This window comes from Apaloderma vittatum, unplaced genomic scaffold, assembly GCF_000703405.1.
Source record: "Apaloderma vittatum isolate BGI_N311 unplaced genomic scaffold, ASM70340v1 scaffold21807, whole genome shotgun sequence".
NCBI classification, from domain to species: Eukaryota; Metazoa; Chordata; class Aves; order Trogoniformes; family Trogonidae; genus Apaloderma; species Apaloderma vittatum.
The window spans coordinates 18,676-43,789 of NW_009727006.1; the positions used below are offsets into that span (position 1 = coordinate 18,676).

At 39.5% G+C, this 25,114-nt stretch overlaps 1 protein-coding gene across 1 annotated transcript in view; it reads right to left on the reverse strand.

The window, feature by feature from the left end:
- The window catches only part of LOC104277010 (pecanex-like protein 2), a gene marked incomplete at its 5' end in the record, with an annotated part of 53,956 nt that overhangs the window by 10,663 nt on the left and 18,179 nt on the right, over positions 1–25,114 (reverse strand). Inside the window, 5 exons of the mRNA XM_009873515.1 lie at positions 77–221; positions 7,307–7,410; positions 9,558–9,791; positions 13,554–13,807; positions 23,821–24,036. Of these exons, the coding sequence (XP_009871817.1) occupies positions 77–221; positions 7,307–7,410; positions 9,558–9,791; positions 13,554–13,807; positions 23,821–24,036 (953 nt within the window). The remainder of the gene's footprint in view (positions 1–76; positions 222–7,306; positions 7,411–9,557; positions 9,792–13,553; positions 13,808–23,820; positions 24,037–25,114) is intronic.

A 25,114-nucleotide genomic window follows, 5' to 3' on the forward strand; every position in this document is an offset into this window, starting at 1 on the left:
CAGTTTCTAAAGTTTTCTTTCTAAGAAAATACGCAGTAATAGAAGTTCAAAATAAAAATTAAAAAAAAGATCCTACCTGGTGTAGCTTTAGAGACATTCGGATTGCCGGGGCAAGAACCTTATGCAATAAATCCATGTCTGCAAAGACCCACTCATCTTTTGCTGCTATGCGGAAGTCTCCTTTGAACAGTGCATGGAGCCCATAGAGGAAAGAGTCCAGGCTGCAAGAGAAAGGGAGCAGTCACTCCCAGAACTCATTCCCGTCTCACCAAGCCAGAGCCCTGACAGTTACCGGCCACGCACAGAGCTTCACAGTGACCAGTGACCCGCTGGCACAGGGTGAGCTCCTGCTGCGGGTGTGAAGCAGGGGTCACATCGTGTGTTCCTGATGAGAATCCTTTCCTCAAGGTGGGTGGTTTTCCTTCTGCTTGCAGGGTAAACGCGTCACCACAAAGGATGTCCTAAGGACGGGTAGCTGGGTCACGGGGTGCCTCAGGGGGCTGCTTCCAAAAGTCCAGGTCAAAGAGTGACGCTGCTCTGCAATCCCCATGCAGGCAGCAGAAGTTTGTCAAATGGGAACTCATCTGAAAGTTTATTGATTGGCCCTATTACTCTTAGCAGTTTTCCTTGCAGGGTAATTTCTTTTTTTTTTTTAAAAAAAAAAAGCTGTAAAAAGTATTTTCCAATCTGAGACTTTTGTCATGAAACTCAAATCCACTGTGAACATTAAACCAGATGAACTAAGAAGAATATTAAGTTGCAGGAACTGTTCAGCAAAGAAGGTGAGAACAACTAGCATTTCATACTGAAAAAATGAGCCCTAAAGCAAATATGCACTGGGTTTCTTTTTTCTAATATAAGAAAATAGATGTAACCACTTCCGGCTGACCTTGGATGACAGCTTGCCTGGACCTGAGATTTAAGTTAGAGGCAAAAGGTACAAACTTACGTAGTTGTTAGAAAATGGTAGCATGAGTGGAAAAAAAAGAGGGGAAACAACCAGTGCTCAACTCCAGCTCACACCTCAAATCACAAATTTCCCATGACACCACAAGCACTGGTATAATGCTTATACAGCAGGAGTGCTGTCCTGAAGAAGTGATCTCAAAATTGAGGAACACAGAACCATCTGTTAAAAACAGGCATCTCTTGCAAACACACAGGACATGGTTTCATCTACCTGCCAAGTTTTTACTCACTCTTACAACAGTTGATTTTTTAGATTGTAAAGGCTCTGAGGAGAAGCTTCATTAAGATGCTAGTGGTTTTCATTACTGCCCAGGCTTTCTCCAGAGAACGCCTAATCTTTCCACATAATAGAGCTTTCTTAACTACTTTAAGAGGAAAAAAAAAAAAAGTCCTTAATTTTTTTTCATTTCTCCAAGAGAGGAGGAAGAGAGACTGGGAGACTGCTTGACCTATCTTCAGTTCAGATACAGTCTAATTTTGCCCTTTGGTGGGTGGCATGTTTTAGAAATTAAAATGGAAAGGCATAGATGTTACCAGGAAAACGGCCATGCAATACAAATCAACTACCACTAGGACCAAGGCCAGTCAGGAAGGCGAGGCTGCTGTTGCTGCTGGGAACATGAAAAGCACAGGGAAGCTCTTCTGAATGCTTATCTTATTTGCATTTATTAGTACTAATTATGTATTAAAACATGCCTACGTGAGACAGGCATCATGCACTGATTTCAATGGGAGTTATTACATGTCTTCAAGGAGCGGGTCCTGATCCCCACTGACTTTCAATCAATCATCTCCACGGTTTATAAAATCATAATATACCCAAATCCTGCTCAACATCTAGGAAAGCCCTCGAATAAACCAGCTGGAGAAAAAAGAGAGTGGGTACAGCCAGCATGGTGAAATGTGACTATCATCTCGTTTGAAAAGGCTGGAAACCAGGAAGGGTCCTTTCACCTGCCCACCCACTAGACAATGTCCAGCACACACAGCTGAATCCCTGCCTGGAAAAAAACACTTCTGCGTCTAAATAGTCCTCCCAGAATGAAACTGAAAAAACTACCTTGAACTCTGCACCTAGTGATAAGCTGTAGAATAGTTTTTTCCCACATAATACACCCTATATTTGCTCTGAAAAGTTGTCTGGGATGAAGGGAGATGTAGGCAGGAGAGAGAACTGGTTTTTACATCATTGGAGGCTCTCAGAGCCAAATCTGAACACCAGACAAAGAGTCTGCGTTCACATCCAAGCATCTTACAGGCATCAGCACATGCTAAACAGGCTGCTGTGCACAGCGGTATCTGCTGAAAGCAAGGCGAGGACTAGGACAGCTCTGCAAACTGCAGCTGAGCATCAGCAGAGGGGAGCGCGTACAGCTCTCGCTGTGCTTAGTTAGGGAAGACTCATCCATTTCCCACCCCTCTCCATAATAAGTTCTCTAACCAGCATTTTTAAGAACAAATATGACTGCTGCAAGGAACAAAGCAGCAGTGGCAGTAGTTGTGAGAGGCTGAGAGTCAATTATTTTATATATTGTATTTTCCACTGGAGAGGTCTGGAGGAGATTGCTGTATTCACAAAACCATGGACATCTTTTATTCTCTTGCCAATCATAATGAGGCTTTTGGGTATGTTCTGCCTATAATGTGACACTATCTCAAGCCATTACTTCTGTAACATGAAGCCCTTAATCCACATAAGATACAGCTGTTGTTATTCTTCCTATTGTTATCTTCTCTCCTGAAGACTCTAATGAGATTAGAAGGAAACTGTAAAACCAACAGCTTTGATCTCAGGCCTCACTCAAAGTTGTTGCTGCTTTCTTGGCCCAGCTTTAAAAACACCTTGTTTAGCAATCTGCTGTAGTTACAGGCTTGTTCAAAATATTTTAAAAACTAGCTAAGGTAAATTCACATGCCAAAGAAATGACGTTTATCACAAGCGTAACTACTACTTCTACCAACATTTCTAACCCCCTTGAGCTAAGAACCTGAAAAGCTGCTGTCGTACCTTCAAGCTATTTTAGAACAAGACTAGTAGGTGTGTGGGAACCGTCGGCCCCTCAAACGTGCAGAAAGGAGAAGATTAAGTAGCACCACAAATACCAGAGGGAGGGCAACAGAGCTAGAGGAAATAATCCCTCCTACTGCACTCCTGACATTGTTCCAGCAGCTGAAACTAAAAGCATCTGATGTGAGCCTGAAAACAGTATGGCTGAAGAATAACGAGCTGGTGAATATACCTGCACATATTTTGCACACCAAACCCCATCCTCTGCCTGCAGTTTATAGACCTTTCCCCATGTTAACTGTGGATTTATTTAAGAAATAAAGAAACATGCATGCCTGTGATCTGGTAATGACCTGAGCGTTCTAAGTTACCCAAAAGAAATATTTTCAGTAGTAGCCATTCTTAATTTGATATTTTAGATTACATTGGTTGTGAAGTGTCAAACTTTTCTCCTCCACTTCTGCTCTGATCAGCACCGGCAAAGGGAAAGCCACGCTGTCTGCCTGAACTCCACGTAGCAACACAGCATCACCGGCAGCGCTGTGGCACCGTGTCCCGTGTCCTCCTGCCTCTTTCCCCTCAGCTGCTGGGCAATGCTATGTGGTGCCCGGGAGGTTAGGGGTAGGTGGAGCCAGCTGCTCCCCTGGGCTTCAGCGTGAGCAGCAGTTCCTCCAGGCAGAACCATTCCTCGGAGTGACCCCCTGTCCATGCTGAGAGATAATACCCAGAGGGAGCTCAGGGGACCTGAGCATCCATGCTTGGTACCGTTGGAAGTATCTGGTGAGAGATGTTTTATTCAAAGATTTTTATATTTTTCCAAATTCTACATGTATACTAAACATTTATTTACTAGCAGGTCTAGTGGCTGAATATGATTATTAAGTAATTTTTTTTTACAAATGCACACCAAAATCACTTATATTTGAATAAATGAATGGTAATGTCATGTTGTTCTTCAAATTTCATTTTGTGCAGGATGCCTCTAATGACAGTTTAAAAGAGCAAGTGATTTGCATAGTAATGCTCTGCCTTCTTAATGAATGCATTTATTGTGTAATCTAGTGTTAATGTTGGGTTTCTACTGACATTTACATGAACAGGTACACTGAATAATTATTTACATACATTATATAAGAGATTTTAAAATCTTGGTTTACACAGTGACATTTACTGATTAATAGATTAGACAAAATCATGTGTAAATGAGTGCAAATTGGTAGTTTACATACACAGAGTAAACTTGAATCTCAGTTCTGTAGTGCACAGCTCAGTGTGACATTACCTTTGCCTTACTATTCCTGTGCAGCCGTTGGGTGACTGTCACCCCTCACAACACAGCAAGGGCTAGACTTAGGCCAGAGGAAGTTTCCCACTACCTGTGCAGTTACCACAGAGAACAAATCACGAGTCCTTCTCTTCAGGGCTACTTTCAACCCACTCTGTGCCCAGTTTGTATTTGTGCCTGGGATTAGCCCGGCCCAGGTGCAGGACCTTGCACTTTGACTTGTTGAAGCTCATGCAGTTTGCACTGGCCCATTTTTCAAGCCTGTCAAGGTCCCTCTGGATGGCATCTCTTCCCTCAAGTGAGTCCAAGGCGTCACACCGCTTGGTGGAATTGGCAAACTTGCTGAGGGTGCACTTGATGCCGCTGTCCACATCACCGACAAATGCTGAACATGTCCCTGCTCACATGTCCCTTCCAACCCACACATTCTGTGATTCCATGCAGCACATCCTCCTTGCGCACACAGCTGGCTGTGGGGTTGCCTGAACTGACACCATCTCTGCAGAAAACTAAAAACCTCTTCAGCGGCAATAGGCTCCAAAAGGTCCCCAAAATATCCCAGCATCTTTTCAAGGAAAAGGACTCTGACACATCACCTAAGGAACAATTTCTCCAGATTCAGAGGACCTTAAGTACTTTGACCCCATCTGACTGAAAGCAGACCAGCACCAACCTGAGAACTGGGGGTGAGGACCAGTGACCAAGTTCTAAATGACCTTCCGAAGGGGTTATTTACTGTGTAAATCAGTTTACTGTGTAAATCAGTAAACACAGTAAGTAGGTAAAGAACTGCCCACTGTGCTGAAGCAAATACATGTGGGGGATTTTTGCTGATGAAGGTCTTGATGTCTGGGAGTAGCGTACCCACCTTGCTCCTTAGTTAATAATTTCTACTAAATTGCTTTTGTCAATTAAAATAAAAATACAAATTCTTTAAAACAAGAATAAGCACATTTCACCAAGTCATGTTTCGCAGCTGTAGCAACTGATAACTTGAATTGTGCTACTCGGATTCCCTTTTCCCCCAAATCATTCTAACAGTTGAAACGCAGTAAAGGTAATTTAACCAGGTGGGTAAGTGACAAAGTTTTTTCAACAGCGAAACTTTTCTATGGAAGCTTTTGTGAAGCACCACTGAAAAAGATACTGACAGAAGCTTCCAGTTAATCCCTTTTATGTCACAAAGTACATTTTAAAAATACAATGATTCGATACTGCCCTGAAGCACATGCTTAATAAAAAAGAAAACTAGGACTTAATTGAACATACAGGGATAGTGCTGTGTACTGCATATGACTGTGATATTTTTGGCTTTCTACAGATCTTTTTCCCCAAGAAAAGTATTTTTAAGTATGGAATGTCCACTCACCAAAAGAGAGGAACTAATTTGGTTCATTGATAAATTTCCAGATTATAAAAGGACATTGTATAGCTGACTCCTGCAATTATTATTAAAATGTTTACAGAAGACTTTGCAAATAATTATCCTTAACCTTGATACTTTCCATGTAAAGCTTTAGAAAGTCTCTGATAATATTATTTCTTCGCATTAGCTACCAACAATGTGAGCCAATACAAATAGGTGACATTGCTATTGCATCTGCACTTCTGCCAAAACATTTTAATGAAGATTTTAAGATCCAGTGGAAAGTACATGCAAGTTGATGACAGTTTTAGGAAGCTTTTGTGGTATTTTTAGATGAATTTCTAACATTGCTGTGACATACCTTTTGCAGACCCAGATCAAAATGACTTTAATCTTTTCTCAAAAAAAAATAATCAGAAATTCACATCAACTTCTCTATCACGTCCCCGAACTCTAAAATTTAGATCATCAAAAAAACAGGGTAATTTTAAAAATATCAGTGACTAACTAAACATCACACTAATTTGAGTGCACAGAAATGAAGGGAGGGGAAACTCAACTGAGAAGTAAGCTACTACAGGAAGTGAATGTGCAAAGACGCGTAGAAAAGAGACGACAAAAGTCACTTTAGAAAGCAGAAAAAAGCAGCCATGTGGGCTACAAACATTTTGTGTGACTGACTGGAAGAGGAAGACATAAACCCAAACATTACAAACATCTCTGCAGATAATAAAGCTAGAATGAATATTTAAAAGGATTGTTTTATCTCATAACACAAAAAGCATTCAAAATAACACATGCTGCCTTTGTTTGCTTGTTAGTAAGACAAATCCTCTAAGGAGCATGTTGATAGAGGGCTAGTTAACTTCGCTCACTGTTTTGTACAATACAGCAAGGTCATTCAGAAATTCTATTTACTCAATTTATCTACTGTTATTAACACAGTCAGTTCAAATACATCTGATAAAAATGTAAAATTAGGTGAGAAATTAGATTTTATTAAAATAAAGATTATTTCCTTAATAAAATGCCTTATCTGTAACAGAATGTAAACAGTACTTTATAAAACCCAGGCAACTCAGAACTCCTAGTGAATATGAAAGAATCCCTCCTAAAAATTTAAGGTGAAGAGCATGTTCATAAACAATCTTAACCAGGCATATTTTATTTAACAAGATTTTCTAGAAGTGTTTTGAATGAAAGAGTGAATAAATGAATAAGGGAGACAGAGAATCGAGAAAGCTGTGTTCTCAAGAGACATGAAGTTCTCCCTCAGGTGCCAAAATCAAGAGGCACAACGAATAAGAATACAGCCCTGAGGAAACATAGCACCCTTATGGACTTATTATTTAGCTAACTAGATGTTGGGTGACTTTGCAGTTTCTTCCTCTTCTGGAGGAAGCCAGCATTCCGGTAGTCAGACCAGGGATGAGCGAACACAAGCAATAACCCATTCCTTCAATGCCAAATTCTGCTTTGCCCCATGAAACAAAGATGGATATTAGTTACTTAGCCAACCACCAAAGTAAAAGATGTCTGGGAATGGCAGGAAATAGATTATTTTATGGAGGAAAGAGGCTTCACCTTGATCTAATCTTCTGTTGAGATTTCACATCAAGTGGAAAAAGACAAACAGGTCTTTGCTTTAAGGTGAAGAAAAAGGATTCCTAAAAATTACCTGATGGCCATATTGTGAGCTGCAGTTCCCAGAGCTCTTCGACCCAATATACACAAGGCGAAGGAAAGTGTCACTAGAGGAGAATCCTCATCACTATCCAGGTGCTACAAAGTTTTAAGAATAGCATGTTATTCTAAATGCAAATACCATCTTTAAAAGCACAGCAATACCATCAGTGGTACCATTCATAACATGTGCATGTAGCTGGACCTACACACAAAAACATTTTTTGCAATTAAACAGAACAAGAAGGAAGATCAGAGGCTTTCCGCAAAATGTGAGTTTATTCTTTCCACTGGCTAGAAGCAGCACATTTCAGTCTCAGGTTGTGAGACCCCAAGGGAGGGTAGCTTTGGTAGTGGTGGATTTTTTTTAATAGGGTTTGGGGGTTTTGTTTGTTTCCTTTTGCTTTGTTTTTTTTTCTTTCAGATCTGCCATTCAGATTCCTTATTGCTGAGAGACACTGCAACTGGAGGCGGCCAAAACCCTTCTCATGTGTCTACGAAATCCCACCACAGATTCCAGAAGAACAATCTATTTGGAGGAACACAATTTTAGTGAATAACGATATATATATATATATTTAAATTCTATAGTATTGATGGCACTGACTTCACATTTTAAAAAGCAGTCAAAACATTTCATTTACCTCTAGTAGCTCAGGAGAGTTTCTTCACTGAATTTTTTTTAAAAAAAAAATTGCTATCAAACAAGATGAAAAAATTCAAACAATCCCTAACGAATGTGAATCTTTAGGAGGATACAGATTATTAGTTCAGCCCACGCAATGAGTGATTTCTTATAGCTTTCTTTGTTTCTAAAACTGAAGCTATTATAATGGAGAATGTGGCTTCTTCTGTAAAATATATTGATTTTCAGGGCTAGGTGTACAGTGAAGCTTTCTTTACAACTCAGCTCCAAGATGAACTTTAGCTGTATATCATCAGTGAATTATAAAACAAAAGTAAAATACAAAGATGTAAAGTGTATATAAATATGTATGTGTGCACACTAGTGCCAGCATTCGTTTGCCCTTTTAAGTCTGATAAATTTCAAGTCTATTGGGCATCTCTAGTATTCTGCTTGAAAGTCTCAGCCACATAACAAGTGGAAAAGCAATACTTAACAGTGGCTTTCCCTGCACCATGCAATTTTTTTTTGCGTCAGAACTTGGGAGTTGAGTTATGGACATGGGAAAGAAAAAAGATGACAAATTCCCAGTAGGAGAAGATGGTGGGGAAGGCTCAGGGAACAATTCAGTGAGGACAGTATCAATGTAATGACACGCAGAGGAACGGGTGGAAGGATATTCGGGGTCAGAGACATGAGAAGGCACTGAAGTGAAGAAGAAACGTTAAGATTCAGTGATGTTGCGCCAGCTAAGGTCAGTGGCAGCAAATTGGATGGGCACTCGGTGATCCTGAATGAAAAATGCACGTATACCAGCACATAGTGGCCAGGTAAGATGCACTTTTCATTTTTTGCCATTATCAGCAATAGTCAGAAAATTAAATTGAGGGAAAGTGCTTGTTTGAAATTCTATTCTCCCTCTGGGCTCTTTTGAGTATTCCACGGAAATACAGTAGCATATTTCGACAAATAATTGCAGACCATTAGTAATCTTAGTGGCTCAAAGCATGTGAATGTGTAGGCATAAAACCTCTCTTGAACTTCTAGAGCTGCAAAGTGATTGCACATGGGTTTGTGGAACAGTTCACATTTGAATTATGAGCCCTCAAAGGTGACCTACACTAGGACCGAGTCTGGTACACACATCCCCACCACTTGAAGAGTGTACCCAAATATAGGCAAATTTTTGGAAAGGACACACAAACATCACAAACGTTTGGCAAATGTACCCAAACACTGGCAACACTGAAGGAACAGCAACATTTTGATGCCATTCCCTGAATGGAGCCTGCTCTAGCAGTGCTTCCGTGAGCATTTGCTATATACATGCTTTCTAGAACTGATGAAATAATGGTGTTGGAAGTTTGCACAATAAGAAATTGCTTCTGTATTCAAAGACTTATGCTCTTTAAAACTCTAGCTTTTGCATCAGGCTGGTCTCCAAAACACGTTTCCCATTCTGCAAGACATATATTTCACTTTTATGTTACATCTGACAGCTTAAATGAAATAAATGTTATTGTATTAGTCCCAAGAAAGCAAGAGAGTAACCATGCATCATTTAACTTCTACACCAAGAATTAAACTACTACTACTAAAAAAAAAATAAATACAAGCTTACCTCCACTCTTTTTCTAGCACAGAACTGAATCCAGTCCAGATAAACACTGCAGAAGCTAGCTCTTGTTATTCCTTGGAGACAGGGAACATAATCTTCATCTATGTTAATGTTAAACATTGCAAGGTCACGTTCAATATAATGCCATTTTGCATATGGCTGCAGTATCTTTTGGATGGATTCATCTTTTATCCAGTCAAGGATTTTGGGAGAACTTGCTGTAAAGTATATTATACTCTGTTGACAAAATGTGCAAATGTTAGTCACTCTATCTCTCATTAAAGCAGATTGATTTATTCTCATAAACTACCCAAAATGGTATATATTTTTAATATTTTTTACTGCTTGGCACCATTGCTTCACAAAATGTTCAAGTTAGAAAGATGATAGCTGATATCTAAATAGCAGGCAGCAGATAAAGAAGTCATATTTTTAGTGCCTTTCTGTCTTACAGGAAAATTAATTCAAACAATAGACTATGATAAGAATTTAGAGTTCAGCATTCAAATGCCTGCAGAAATCTTAGATTATTAAAATATTATCTAAGTTTCCAAGTTTAAGTTCTTCTAACTGATGTGTCTGGAGCCATTAAAATAATAATAATAATAATAAACAAAATAATAAAAAAATATCTATCCAAACCAAATTTAAAGCACATTTTCAAAAGAATGTGAAACTTAAGGGGAAGTTCTAGTGCTTCAAGGGAAAGTGGCATCAGCTGGAAAGCCCTATGTTTTACAATTATAATTTTTGTTTTAATAAAAGATACTAATTTGGAATTGGATTGCAAAGCAAATGAGGGGCAAGTGAACATGACTAAAGATGATTTAGTTTTACTTTACTCATGTAATGGAAATATTATTAAGCAAATAAATGTATAAAATGAAAACATGATGGATTAAAAAGGACAGAAGCACTATCAACCCTTTTAAAAATCCTAGATGCCCTCCACAGTTTATCTTTCAAATTGTACAAAAATATACAGGCAAGAGGAGAACTAAGCTCCAGAGGAAGAAGACAATTCAGACAGATACAGACTGAGGATGGACCCTTAATTTCTTGGCATGTGGAGAATAATACACTGTTTTAAAAAGATTCATGCAGAAACAATAGGAGCTGAAAGAACAGCACTCAGCAAATGCAGACTTCTTGAATACCAAAAGTCGTTTAAATAGGAATATATTGAGATGAGATGGAGAAGGCACAAGGGAAAAATATCACAGTAGTTGGGCAGGAAATGATTTCAAAATATATGCAGAAGGACTACAGGAGCTGACCCATTTTATTTGTGGAGAATAATCCTTTTATAAGAAGAAACACGGGCCTTTCTAGGCTGTCAATGAAACTGCAAATGAAATAAATACGATAGGAAGAAGACGCTCAGTGCAATTCGTTGTTTAAAACACCAATATGGTAATTATTCCTGAAGGATAGGAGAACGGAAACCAAGCATACATCTTCTTCGCTGATCTTCAAGAGAGAGTTTGCTTTTTTTATTATTCTCGCTTGTGTTTACAAAGAAGCAGGGGAAAAAAAAAAAATCGGACTCCCAATCATATATAGAAGCAGCAAAAACTTCTGCCATCTAATTAAATTCTGCTCTTAGTAGCTCTTCCTAGATATGTTTCGTGCACAAGTGCACCCTCAGCTATATGGCAATTCAGAAATAATATGGTAAATATTTAAAGTATTGTAAGCTACAAAGAATAAACCAGAAAGTAAATGCTTAGTGCAATGGAAGTGCGGTTGCTGATGGAAACTCCATCCTAAGTCCTTTCTGAATTTGTGATTTATGTGACCCAAATACTGCATTAACCAGAGCTGTTCTTACAATTAATTTCCTCCACCGTTAGAAAGAAAGTGTCAGGGCTTTAAAACGTTCACAGCAAAATTGCACAGAGTCTTTACAGCTCAAAATTCCCCCATAAGAAAGAGTTGGCAAAGGAATGAATTCTCACTTCTGTTTCTGATATTGTTTATCTGGAGATAAGCACTAACTAAACAGGATGGAAGATGATCAGATGCATAATATAATCACATAATATAATCTTCTCACTTCTGAGGCTGTACTAAGGATTTTACCAAATCTTATCAAAGCTCCCATTCCTAGCAGAAACTAATAACTTAAAGAATAGGAGAAGAAAATCTCCATATAGCTTTCTTTTGGGAAGTGTCATTCTACAGGAGAGATCTCCTGCGCATGTTCTCCCTTTGCCGAAGAGAACCCCGGCCCAGGCTAATATCGAAGCTTCCAACAGGTTGTTGTTACCTTCTCTTCATCCTTCCCTAAGAAGAGAAGTACATTAAAGAACTGATGCCTTTCGGAGAATGGAGATCTGCCAATGCAGTTTTACAGTACTGACTCAACTAAATCCAGCCAAAAGAGATTCAATTTTCACTCCTTCAAAGCCAGAGGTGGTGGACATAACAAAATCTGCATACAGCGGAGACGGAGCCACAGTGTACCTCAGTAGCGTGGAGATTCTTTAACCCACTTCCCTTTTACTCAAAACAGGATCACATAACCACACCTGTGTCATAAGGGACAGAAGTTTGTCTAAGCGATTTTTACCTATGCCAGCTGCTTCTTGGGTACATCCAGAACCAGAAGCCCTAAACTACTTCTCGATTAAATTTTCTTTCCCATGTGATGAACCTCACACTTTCCACAAGTCCTCTACACATTACTTAACTTAAACGCACTAAAAAAGTTCCAGTTTACAAAGCACAGTTCTTCACTGCTTCAAATTAATGAGATGTTGGTTTGATTTCAGCTTAGACTGGAATTTTTTTCAGTCTTGTTCACCATCAAAATCTGAGTCATTACAGCTTGCACCAGTTTATGTTCAGGTTATTCACGTTACCTTTTAAAGTAAAGCAAAACAATTGTAGCAACACATTCATCACAGTTTAAAGAAGGGTGATTTTCTAGTTAGGTATATTGCTTAAAATTAATTTGTAGCCACAAAACCCACTTCTAAAATGAAAACAATCACGCTCACATGCAGTTTTATTTCTAATTAGTTAATGAAACAAAGCAGCGTGGTTACCAGGCCCTACTACCTGTAAAATTATATATGAAGTCCCAGTCTGTATTTTACAGAGTAATCGACTGCATGATCAAAGGCAGGTTTGTGAGACAATGATCTTCTTTTTACTGCATTGTCTCACCTAATCACTTTTGTTTTTAAAGTTATTTACAGCAGGTCTCTAAGGGTGACAGGATTTTTTACAATTGCAAGGATGTAAGTAGGAAGGAGATGTCAGAGATGGTTTGGAGCTTTAGTGACTGGCTTCGTGGCAGTACTAGGTGCACAGGAGGCAGCATTTGGCTGTTCTCGTTTCCGTAGAAGACAATAAAGCTCAGCAATTTCTTCATTTGTTAGACTATGAGGTTCTATTATTTTGACAAATTAATATCTGTATTGTGATCTTAACAACTGTTCAAATACAGAAGTGACATAAATGAATTGCTGTTTAATCTGTGGAATAAACCAACTTCAAATACGTTGTGGCATATATGTAAAACAGCAGGTAAGAAGGGAGACCGCACTACTGAAAAGGTACATTTGAGAAAGAGCTCTTCAGAGATTACCCAAGAACTTTATGCTTGCTGATATTTTTAATTTTTTTCTTTCCAGAAAAAAAAAGCGAAAGGCCAAATTAAGAAGAAATAACAAACTGTCAGTGAAGTTTTGCTTTGTAAGAATGCTTTCTATGATTTTATCACTAAAGAATGTTAACTCACCTTCTTGATTTCTGCTTAAGCATGCCTGTGATTTTTTGTACTAACTCTATGTGGTGAGAATCAAATGTAGCAAAGGGAGATATGAATTAATTATCCCTACAAAACACCAAGTCAGTCTGACTGCTAGTAGTGCAGACGAATAAACACAAATCCAGAAAACGTTCAAATGCTCTTTCTTCTATAGACAGCCAGCATTCTTCCTATCTGACAAACTTGCCTAGGAATACAGTGCACTTTACCAAAGAGTTTACCTTTATATAGTATCTGATAAGTATTCTCCGCAGATCAAACACTTGCAGCATTGTTGCAGCGTTGTTATCAATGATACTATATCCTTCCAGGATGTACTGGGTTCGTGTTATTTCCCATGTCAGCCATCGGAGGTTAAAGGCTGCATTACATGATAACAAGTGAGGCAAGTGTCCAGGCTTACAGCAGCAGCAGCCTTCGTTGTCTTCATCTCCTTCTGTTATAGCTTCCACTTCTCTCTGCTGGCAATATGTCCCTTGGCAGTGAGAAAAAGAGAGGATGCTGCCAGTTATTGGGGGCTGGGGGGGGAAGGAAACAAAGGACTTCTTCCAAGCTGAAAGATCATGATTGAAGGCTTTACGCACTTAGAAAAAATCTAACAGAGCTACGGCAAGAAATTAGAAGTGCCAAGTGACCCCCACACAATAGCAAATAAAGAGCTGTATATTATTTATTTGCTGTCACCTATAAATGTCAAAATGGCCTGATCTAATGTTCTAGGTGTTTGGTTCTGAGCTAAGCTTGACTACTGATCACAGCTTCTGCCTTAATAAAAACTCTCCAGGAAGTAACAGTAAAGAGTCTTGCTCCACCAGGCACATGAAGCAAATTGGTCCAAGTCTCAGTCTGCTTCTTCAAATAATATACAGGATGCAAACAAAGATTTTACAGTGTGTCAGAGCACTTGTAAACTCTGGGTTTTAGCAAACTATCTTGGAAAGCAGGTTCCAAAAATAACATCCACTGGGCTGTTCTCTCTCCCACTGGCGTAAAAGCTACTCTGGATCAAACATCTCTAATGAATAGCCCTAGTGGCAGTATATTTTGAGACAGAATAGCTTTCTAATTAGCCTCCTACATAGGATTTAGATCAAAATAGAGCAAATCTTCCTGAAAAAAGAGATGTTAACTCATAAAGAAGTCATGAGTAAATGCAGAAACGATAATACAGCTGCTCTGCAGACTCTGCATTTCTAGCCTGTGCCATGCACACTAAATGGTCAAACTGAGCTTTCAGGATTTGAAATCTATGAATGTGCTTTCTACAGCACGTAGGGCACTACAAATCTAAACCAAAGTGGATTCCCATGCGCTCCCCTCCTTGTTCTCAAAATACACGAGTCCTATGTTTTTGATGTATGGATCTTCTCAAAATGTACTCTCTATGGGCTGTTGCAGAACTCTCCACTGAATTTGTACATAAACCATCATTCAAGGCCATCCCCTACGATGCAAGATACACGTCTCACATGGGTCTTTTGCCAATGGTTCGGCATCACCCCACAAGAGAGCTGGCTCCGTCAGCTTCCAAACAGTCTCGGCAGGAGAGGAAGGTGCTAGACACTGCGCTGCAGATCAACAGATACCAACTCCCCCTGCCAGGACCAACAGATCTGTTCTGTTGTGACACTGCAAGTGGGAGAAGAATTTGGCCACATTCATCATCTGAACATTGGACCAGGAAGGAATATAGTGTCAGCTCCAATCCCCCACAGTATGCCAGCACCCCAAAATAGAGCCTGGAGCAAGGCAGCATTTCAAAGGCCCTTCTGTGGAGCGTCATGACAGTTGCTGTGCCCTCAACTCTCTATCCCGGTACCATCACAACTGTCCAGTCAACAACCTGTGCACTTTAGCTTGTACCAACAGAGGTAACACCCAGAATATTCCTTTATCTGCACTAAGAAAAGCCTTTCAAAACATAACAAAATACATTGAAATATTGGTTCCCACCTTCTTTTTTTGGCTTGTACACTTTGTAAAACGTATTCAACAAGCAAAATATACAAGAAAAAGGAATAGAAATATGTGAAGGAAATGTGTGAGAAAAAGTAGTTGTAAGAGATAGAGGAGGGGAAAGATCCAGTCTATTCCAGTGCTCTCCATTCAGTTTTCTGTGAATGAAAATTACACTGTGTATCCAGCGTTGTTCACACACTGATCCATATTCCTCTTTGGACTTCAGGGATATACAACACGACAAATTATTAAATGTCTTCAAGTCACCCAAATATGATCATCTTTCTTTTCAATGCCGCCACAAAGTACAAAACATGACCTATCAGGCTGACATTTCCAGTTGGACTGGACATGAACTACACTGCTTCTGGTTCATATTTCACAGACTTCTACGTGAATTAACACTTACTGCTCAAAAGCAAAAATGCAGCAACTGCTCTGGGTCAGTGGACACTTTTCTGAAGCCGTCAAAAGATATCATACTCAAACTGGAGTAGGGATATTCCTTTGTACATAGCTAAAAAAGAGTAAAGTATGTACTCTGTGCTGTTACTATTGCTGCTGTGTTTATTTTTGAAAGTTTAAAGGTCTCTTCATATTAAACTGAATTTAAGAGAAGATACATCTTCATCCCAGGTGCTAAACTAAGTATTGCCTTATTTTTGTAAGTGATGAAAAAGACATATAAACACTGCCACTGATTTCCTTACAACTAAGGGAATTAAAGACGGTTTTGCTCCGTCTGTGGAACTCTTTTCTTAAATAATTTTTTTTTCCTTTTGGTATGGAGGTATCAAATTCCATTCCTGTGGAGTGCCAGCTGGTTCTACGTGCTCTCTGTATTATCACTAAACACCAAATATTATTACTACAGATTCTGTAATTATTAGTTTTGTTAAGCCATATTTTTTAAAAAATACAGGGCCTAATGAGGCAAGCAAGGCAAAAAAATAGGTGAATTTAAGAGACACTCAATGTTTGAGGGAAGCATCATCATAGGTGTAACAAACAGAAGATGCCAGAACAATGATTTGCATTCTCAGCTAATTCAACAGGTAAAATGTCTCCAAGTCACCTTTGCTAGATAATTTTAATCAACTAAAGTTAAAATCAGACTATGGTGGGCACAATCAATGTTGAACTTGAGGAGCAAGACATTCTAACTGGGACTGTGTTACTACAAAAGCTCTGAGAACCAACCAAAGGAACTCACATGGTCATTTCACAGATTCATTCCAAAGAATGAAATTAGGGCTGTGCTTGTCAACATCTGGCAAACATGCAGTTGATTAACAAAAGCTGTTTCACAAACTTGGGTACTACCACCTTGGGGATCTGGTGTCCTGACTGCTTGCAAGAGCTTCTGGGGTATCCCTATTAAGTTTAAAGGTTTCATCTGAGCCACAGCCAGTGCTCTGACAAAACATCAACTCCCTATTCCTATGATCATGCTGCTGATCAGTATTTCCAAACAATGTGTAATAAAAGGACTCAAGTCTGCAAGAACAAAACGCAGGCTTGATGCTCAAGTACATGTTGTTTCTATCCCAATTCTTGTAGTCAGTTCTAGAAAGACTGCCAATATTTTCCTCTCATCTTTAATTGAGACTTACTTTTATCCATAATGCACTGGCTGGACTTCAATGCCTGAGATTTGCATGTTACTGAGAAATTTCATTTTACCAGTGCCTACATCAATCGTTTTTGGTTCATTACTCTAGGCACTGGGACTGCAGAGACTCAGAGCATGTGCTCAGCTTCCTGCATTGAGCCAAAACAGACAAGTAACAGTAAATGAAGTTAAGCATTTGTGTACATCTTTTACAGAAGGGTGACCCTAAACTTCTGTGTATATGTTATAAATTGACCATTTAAATGACAATTTTTATATTGCCTCTCAAAAAATGATCGAGTTCAAGCAGCTCTGAGAATTATCCATAAAAATGAAAGAGCAGGGAGGAGAATGTGCACTTCAGTTCTGCAACATAATTAAGTGTAGTACCATTAAATATTAAAATATAGGAAAATGTTTTCACTGGTAATTAGTCATTTTAAAATATGAGGGAAAACATTTTTTTTGTACATTTCTTTCTGCAGCAGAAAGAAAATAAGCTCTCACACTTCACTCAAGCTTAGACATTTACTGTAACCTTTGCTAGTATAGATGAGACCAATTAATTTGTAAGATACCTAACACTGGATGGTTGCCAAAAATCCATCAATGCAAAAACACGTGCCAGCTGAACAAAGCAAGGTCAATCTATGTGAGCTCAGGAGAAAACCAGGGTGAGAACTTGGAGCTCTTTTTATTTTCCTGACACATCAGGATTCAAGGACTGACTTGTGCTCTGCCAGAATGATCTGACCTAAATGGAAATGAAAAAATTGAAACTGAAGGCTGTAATCATGCTTCAAGAGGATACGTAAAATACACTTAAACTAGTGACCACCCAGCCTTCTAGAATTTAAGGCTGAAATCAAAGTGTGCTTTGGATTAAATTTTGAAAAATCAGCAATTAAAAAGAAAAGCATTTTTCAGTTCTGAAGGGCCACGATGAAAATTCTGTAACACAATCACATATTTCTAGAAGCAGTTTTAATTTCCATAAAATACTTGTTTAGTCCCCATGTGTTGCCTGGTCCAGTCGAGAGGTGGCGTCCCTGCCCAAAACAGGGAGGTTGGACTAGATGATCTCTAAGGTCCCTTCCAGTCTAGGCCATTCTATGATTCTACAAATAACACATCTGGAATTGGTGTCTTGGCTGAGCACTAAGAATTGCTAACATACAATAAGCAAGTAGGTTGCAAATGTATATAGAAAGGGCTTGTATGGCTCATACACTAACCCCCACCCACAGACATTAGGAGGATCATAAATCACTCTCCTGCACAAGAGGCACCTCAGGCTTTTAATTCTGTGACCTCAACAGCCAGTTTTGGTCATGGACATTTAAGCAAGTGTCAAGTTCGAGAGATGGAGCTGCATGTGGAGATGGGAGCTGCAAAGATGGGCTGAAGCCCAAGGTAACTTCTTCTGTAGGCCTTGCAGAGGTCTCTTCATCGATAACTCCAATGCCTTCTTGCTCACCATTTGTTTGGCAAAATCACGTATGTGAATATTTTACAAACAAATGCATTACACTGGAAACGTCTGACTCTGGTTCAGAAAGCTCTACTGCAAATCTGAGCATTCCCAAATTCTGAGCGATAAGCTATCACCCAAAGGAAGCAAAAAGAGTGTAATTTATAGCCTTTGAAAGGCCACACTCTCCTGCAAAAAGCATCTCACGTAGCTCTGGAAACGGAGAAAAACAAACACTTCAACTGAACTGGGCCGAGCTTCCAAATGGAAACTCATGAACCCCAGAACTGGACACACTCTGAAAATCAGGAACTGTTTTGTTTTCTTCCTGCTCTTCTCCTTGAGGAATTTGGATTAAAGACAGTAATTTACAGGCTCTGACAGGTAATTTAAAAGAATAAATCTTAGGACTTATAAGACTGTATTGAATTCTCAAACATCAAAGCTATTAGATATAAAACTGTGGTTTGGTTTTCAACTGCTTCAGGTGCTTTTATGCCTGAAATATAAACTGGTTTTCAAACCAGATCAGCTGGTGTAATAACAGCCATCCCCTCTCCTCAGAAACCCTTTTTTTTCTTGGTCCACAGAGACACATAATGGGAGCCCAGATGGAAGAAACCATTCTCTAGGGATGCTAGCTGTTAAACTTTCAGCTACGGAAAACCATGAAAAACTCTTATTTCGCCTCTTTTTGAGTGCAATGCAAGACACAACATTTTGTCTCTGGCAAAGACATTTTCTCAATAAAAATGTTGCAATGCACCTAACAGCACCTCCCTTCCTTCTAGAAGTCTTCTCCAGAGAACCCATACATACACAAAATTGTGGAAGGGAGGAATGGTGGAAAAGACATCAAATATTTATTCTAGTCTGTGTTACAGAAACGATTCTAAGCCTATTTGGGATTCATAGACGGATTCCACTGCTGGAACATTATCTTACACCTAGAAAGACTTGCATATCACAAATGTCCCGCATTCCACAATAAGGTACCCTGTTTCATGTCATTCTTCCCAATTAAATCACCAAGATAAAAAAACCCCTCTTTGCATCCTTTCTATTCATGTGTCTAATATTTCTGAAGTATTGTGTCTCTCAGCCTTTGTTCTTTCCCACAAAGAATGTATTTTGTTTCTTAACCTTTTCTCCAAAGAGATGTATTAAAAATGGCTGCTCTTCTCTGAACTCCTTGTGATTTATCAGTGCCTTTAGATGGTCTGGTGCATACACTGAACATACTTCAAGGGTGGTCTTGGGAAAGCCATGAAGGCGAGCACTTTTATTTCCCAAAAGCAAGAAGTGATTTGTAAAAGCAAAAAGCGAAAGTGGTAACCACTCTTTAAAGAATACTTCTTGCTAGTGCTCTGCAGAGCCTTCAGACACAAAAGTAAAACTGGTAATGTACTTGCTACTGTAACAGAACTATGCAGCGTACCCATACACTGCAGAAATGAGTAACTGTCCTTATTTCTCAGACATCATTACGGTGCCTGAAGCATATACCCTAAACTAGCTGCGCTCGTACACCATTCTGCATGGGAAATAAGCTAACTGTTACAGAGAAGGCCCCACAGGCAATCCCATCCTGCTGCCACAGCTGCCTTCCAGTACGTACAATTACATCTGTGTGTGCTTTGTGCTTCTTTCCTTGATTTGTCTAATGAAGTTCCAAGTGAAGCATGAATATTGGACATGCAACATGCAGTAACAAAAAAAAAAACCAACACCCCACCCAAAAAACCCACAGCAGAGATTTAGAAGTAAATTACATGACTGAGGAATACCGGGCACAAATTAGAAAACAGCTGCTCAGGATTTCAGCATCACCATCCAACAAGTAATTTTTGCATGCATAGCACCTAACTGGATATTCTCCAAAAGACATTTTGGAGAAGCACAGACTAAACAGGAAAATATTTTAAGCCTTCCTTGTTCTACAGGGAACTCACAGGAGCTAGATATTTTGACATTCTTCCTGCTTGTTCCCTGATTGTGGGTTTTTCCCTCAGTCTCCTTCAAATTAAATGATGCATTATGTATTTCTTCTGGCAGGTTGCGTTTAACATACTGCTGTGGTCTAACACAGACAGTAGAGTTAAGTTACTGAAGGGCTTTATTCCCCCATGTCTATATGCAGCTACCTCAAAGCTTTCACCTAGCCTAAGCTCGTTACTACCCTCTCCTCATTTTCGCTAAAGGAGGGATTAGGCATCTCCTCTCAATGCCTGGAGGTATTGAGGCTCCCCTCTGCTTTGCACACAGGATGACTAACACAACAGAGGCACACCCCCTCTCGTGTCTGTAGAAAGAGAGAGTAAAGAACTAATTCACAGAAAGTGCTTAATTAGAACAGGACTCAGGATGGATGAGAGGAGTCTTAGCTTTGCCGACTCTTTTCTTTCAGTCTGTTCAGTCTGTACCTTCTTAGCCTGTCTGTAGGGTTTAGTTCTGGGGTGGGTTTTTCGGTGTTTTGGTGGGGTTTTTTTTATGTAAAGGCTGAGCCAAATGTGTCTATTGCACACAGTTAAGAGGATATGTGGATCAGTCGTTCGTGATGCCAACTCTCAGTTAGGCTGGACAGCCAACTGGGGAAGCAATACTTTCTGCTCCTGGTGCACTTAAATTCAGAAGATTCTATGACCCTTTCTTCAGGCACTACTGTGGCAGTATTGCCAGCACAGCTCTTCAGCTACCACAATGAGAAACATTCATAGGAAAACCCAGAGCTCCCCAATACAAATATTGCTTTTGGTTTACTCATAAACAGAAAGCAGTCACAGACACAGAGGACACTGTTGTGATTCACTCATTTTCAAAGCAAACATAGACTTTGTATTTAAGGAACAGCAGATTTTTAGGGCGCACAGCTAAAATTACTTGTTTGAAACCGAAGTCAGGCAGCCAACGCTCAGAAATTACAGATTTCATGTTCCTCCTCCAGCCGTTTTTTTCCTCCTTGTGGGAAACCATCATGTACAATGAGAGAAATAAGGGCCCTATGTGGAAAATAGTGCATGACCAGACAACTAAAAATAGGAATGTGTGATGCCCAAAGCAGAGGAAATGTGCTTCGCGCTTAACAACTGCCTCTTTACTTCGTAAACTACCAGGTTCTTCCAGGGCAGTTGCATGCACTCGTCCCACTTACACAGAAAAAAATCCTACTTTATTCAGTTGTAGTCCATGCCAGCCATTTGCAAGGTTTGAAATGGGGAAGAACATGCCTTGTCTGCGCAGGAGATGGCTCTTGGTGCTGCCTGCTCTAACTTCCTACTCCCATTGCCAGTGATCCTGCTTAAAGATAGGGGCAAAGAAAACCTTCCAAGGAAGAGTTTCAGCTCAGTCTCAGCTTTTACAGAGCTTCCTCCTTGGGAGAGCCCTCAGCCTGTCCCCTTAAACAGCTTCTGCCTTCACACCAGCTCTTTGGCTCCGTTTGCTCTGACTCAGCATCCGTGTCTGGGCACCCTTTTGAAACACCTGTGACCCCACCAGAGCAGCTCAGGTCCTTGTTGACAGTTATCTAAAGCATACCAGCCTCATGGGTGTCACTTTCCTTTTCAGATCTGCAGAAATGAATGATTTTTTTGACTTCACGGAGTCTCCATAAAGAATTATAAGGCTAAGCAACCTAAGAAGAATTAAAAAATGATAGGCTGACTAGAACTGTTGAGTAAAAAAAAAAAAAGCTATTAACTTGGAGACTTATCAGCTTGTAAAACCAGCAGTACTGTAACTAAGAGATCTGAATTGCCATAGTGTTCGACTCTTCTTGCAGAAAAACATAAATCTGCATTTGTCTGGCCTGGATTTGAAAGAACCAATAGCAAATTCCAAATCTACGTCCAAAAAATTTTCCACCTGTGGACTCTGTAGGGTATACTTAACCTACCCCTGGCACAGCAGCACCACTGCTTACTTTGGGAGCAACACAGGGAGAAGATAATACTTGCACAGATGTTTTTGAAGTTGAAGAAAGCCAAAGAGCTACACATACATCACCATCCTTGTGAATAACAAGAAATTACGAGGCCAATAAACAAATTCCTTCTCTTTCTTTCCAGTTGCTTTTCCTTAAGAATTGCCTTTGTACTACATAGCTATTCTCTTTGGGTAGTACAATATTGAGCTGTTTCAGGTATTTACTGTTTTCTGCATAACTTTTCTTAGGATACCGGAGCATTACCTTCATCCCTACCATACAGGAAGGAAAGTGAACATCAAGCATTTACCACAACCTGTTCAACATCCTACAGGAAGTCTGTCACAGAGTCAAGACTTGAGCCCACACATGTTATTTCCTAGTCTAATCCTCCCACACGTAAGTGTATTTGAAGAGCCAGTCTGTCTCCTATTTTCTCATTCTCAGCTTTGTTGAAAAGTCACTTTGATTATACACTCCTCTATATGTGGCCCATTAGATCATAGAATCATAGAATCATAGAATGGCCTAGGCTGGAAGAGACCTTAGAGATCATCTAGTCCAACCTCCCTGTCATGGGCAGGGACGCCACCTCTTGACTAGATCAGGCAACACTTGGGGACAGAGTGGGAATCGAACCCGCGACCTCGGTGTTGCTCATTGTCAGCACCACGCTCATGCTCAGCCCTTCAGCTGGGAAGCTGTTTATGCTGGGATTTCAAAATTCCCATTACCCGCAATTGCAAAGGGGTATCTTTGAAAGGTTACAAACCCAAGTAGCCAACAGTATTGCATGAGCAAAATTTAAGAGCTGTTTAAAAGTTTTGTGGCTTTACTTTCATTTTTCTTCCTACTCTAGGGACAGCAAAAGACAAAAGGACAGGACTACGAGCAACTGCCCTCACCAAACCCACACCACTGAGGAAGGGGATGGAATTGCCATTCCTTAAAGAGGAGTGTCTTGAGAGAGGACTATACTGAACAGGAAGAAGGTGATGTCCCTTCAGCACTTCCTAAATAACAGAAATATGAGTCCAGACAGACTTGCTTCTTCTCTTCTGAGACCATCTCAGCACTGGCATCCTGCATGATCTGACACAGGATATTTTCCATGGAAGGATTTTTATGATATCTGAAGTTTTTTCAAAAAGCAAATTTTAGGGGTTGAAAAATTCTAAGAACAAGTTTGTTTTTCATGGTTATAGAAGGAAAGAAATCTGAAAACATAACTAAGCATTACCTAAAAGACCTGTGAACCTAGCAAATTACTCAACATGCCTTCTTTCTGGAAGTCTTATGGTACTGCACAACATGACTCCAAATTTCTTAACATCTAGGTTTCAAAACATTGTCATTCAAATAACAATACAAAGATGTAGATAGCTTTTAGACAGACAGACACAAACTTTTAAAAACAGAAGGGTCCTTAAACGTGATGTCCTACTACAGAACTGTGATAGATTAAAAAGCCAGATAGGCTTTGCTGTTGTTTTTGTTGCTATTTAAATCATCAGAGATCCTTACCTCGGAATTCCAGCCCTCGGAGCTGAAAGGTGACAAGGCCATTTCCAATTTCGATCAAGTGCACAAAGGCATTTAAATAATCCGATGCCAGAATAAAACAGTCTCCTGTGCTGTAGTTTCCCCAGCGGCCCAGAATCAAATCTCCACAAAGAGACTCCTGCAGAGATCTTGTCAAATGCTCGTAAAAAATGGAGTTGAGATTATTGTCATCATTTCCTACAATCAGAGCAGCACATATTTGTGAAGAATAAAACTTCTAATACACTAAGCCATTCTGTATAAAATCCCACATTCTTTTAAATTCCTGCATAAAACTTCTTCCTCTAGCTGGATGGTATCTTCCCAATATTTTATACTATCTAAACTTCCTAAGTGGTTTTATCCTTCCAGAGAATCAGGTCTGAAACTTTTATTTAATATGAACATTACAGTAAATAGAATGTCAAATTAGTGAATAACATATTTCAGACCAAATCAAATCACTTCCTCTTACAATGGCAAGAATGTCTTGGCTCCACTGAAAGTCTCTGCAATCCTAAGTTAATGTCTACATATAGTTATTAATTTTAAGAAACCAGAAATCATTATTATTTCAGTACATAAGCTTTAATCTTATTTCTGAGATGTTTAAAAAATTTGGTCACTCAGCTTTTAGTTATTTTGTTGTGTTTTTTTCTTCTAGTACTCCATGAATTTTTCAAGGCTTTGTCCATGAAGTATCTGTCGATACTTAGGATGAGGATATGCATTTTAAAAGAGTTCACCTAGTACATTGAGAAACAAGGTTCATTCACCACTAGAACTGGTACCACTTCTTTAAAAATAGTAGTTGTCCAATTACACCTCACTTGGACCAAATGTCCAGGTGAAAAACACCCCGTAACAGTTTAGAAGTATCATCTCATAAAGGTCTATGGCACATAGTGCTTTGTGATGGTGATGCATGAAAGAGAATGAACCTTTCACCACTACTAACACAGTGCCGCATAATCCAACATGGTGTTGCCTTGTGCTCGTGTTCTTTTACATAACATATGCTTGACATGAGTACTGCTTTTCTTTTCTATATCGCATCGGTGTCTCACATTCAATACTTTTAAAATGCTGGTGCTTGAACAGAAATACAGGTACAAACAAATCAACATCTTTTAGGTGTATTTGTGTACATGAGAATGTATGTGGATACATACATACAGGTACACATACATATTTATGTATGTGCATATTTAGGAGCAGATCTAACACAGAGGAAAGAAAAACACTCACAGAAGACAACAGGCTATAGCTTTCCCTA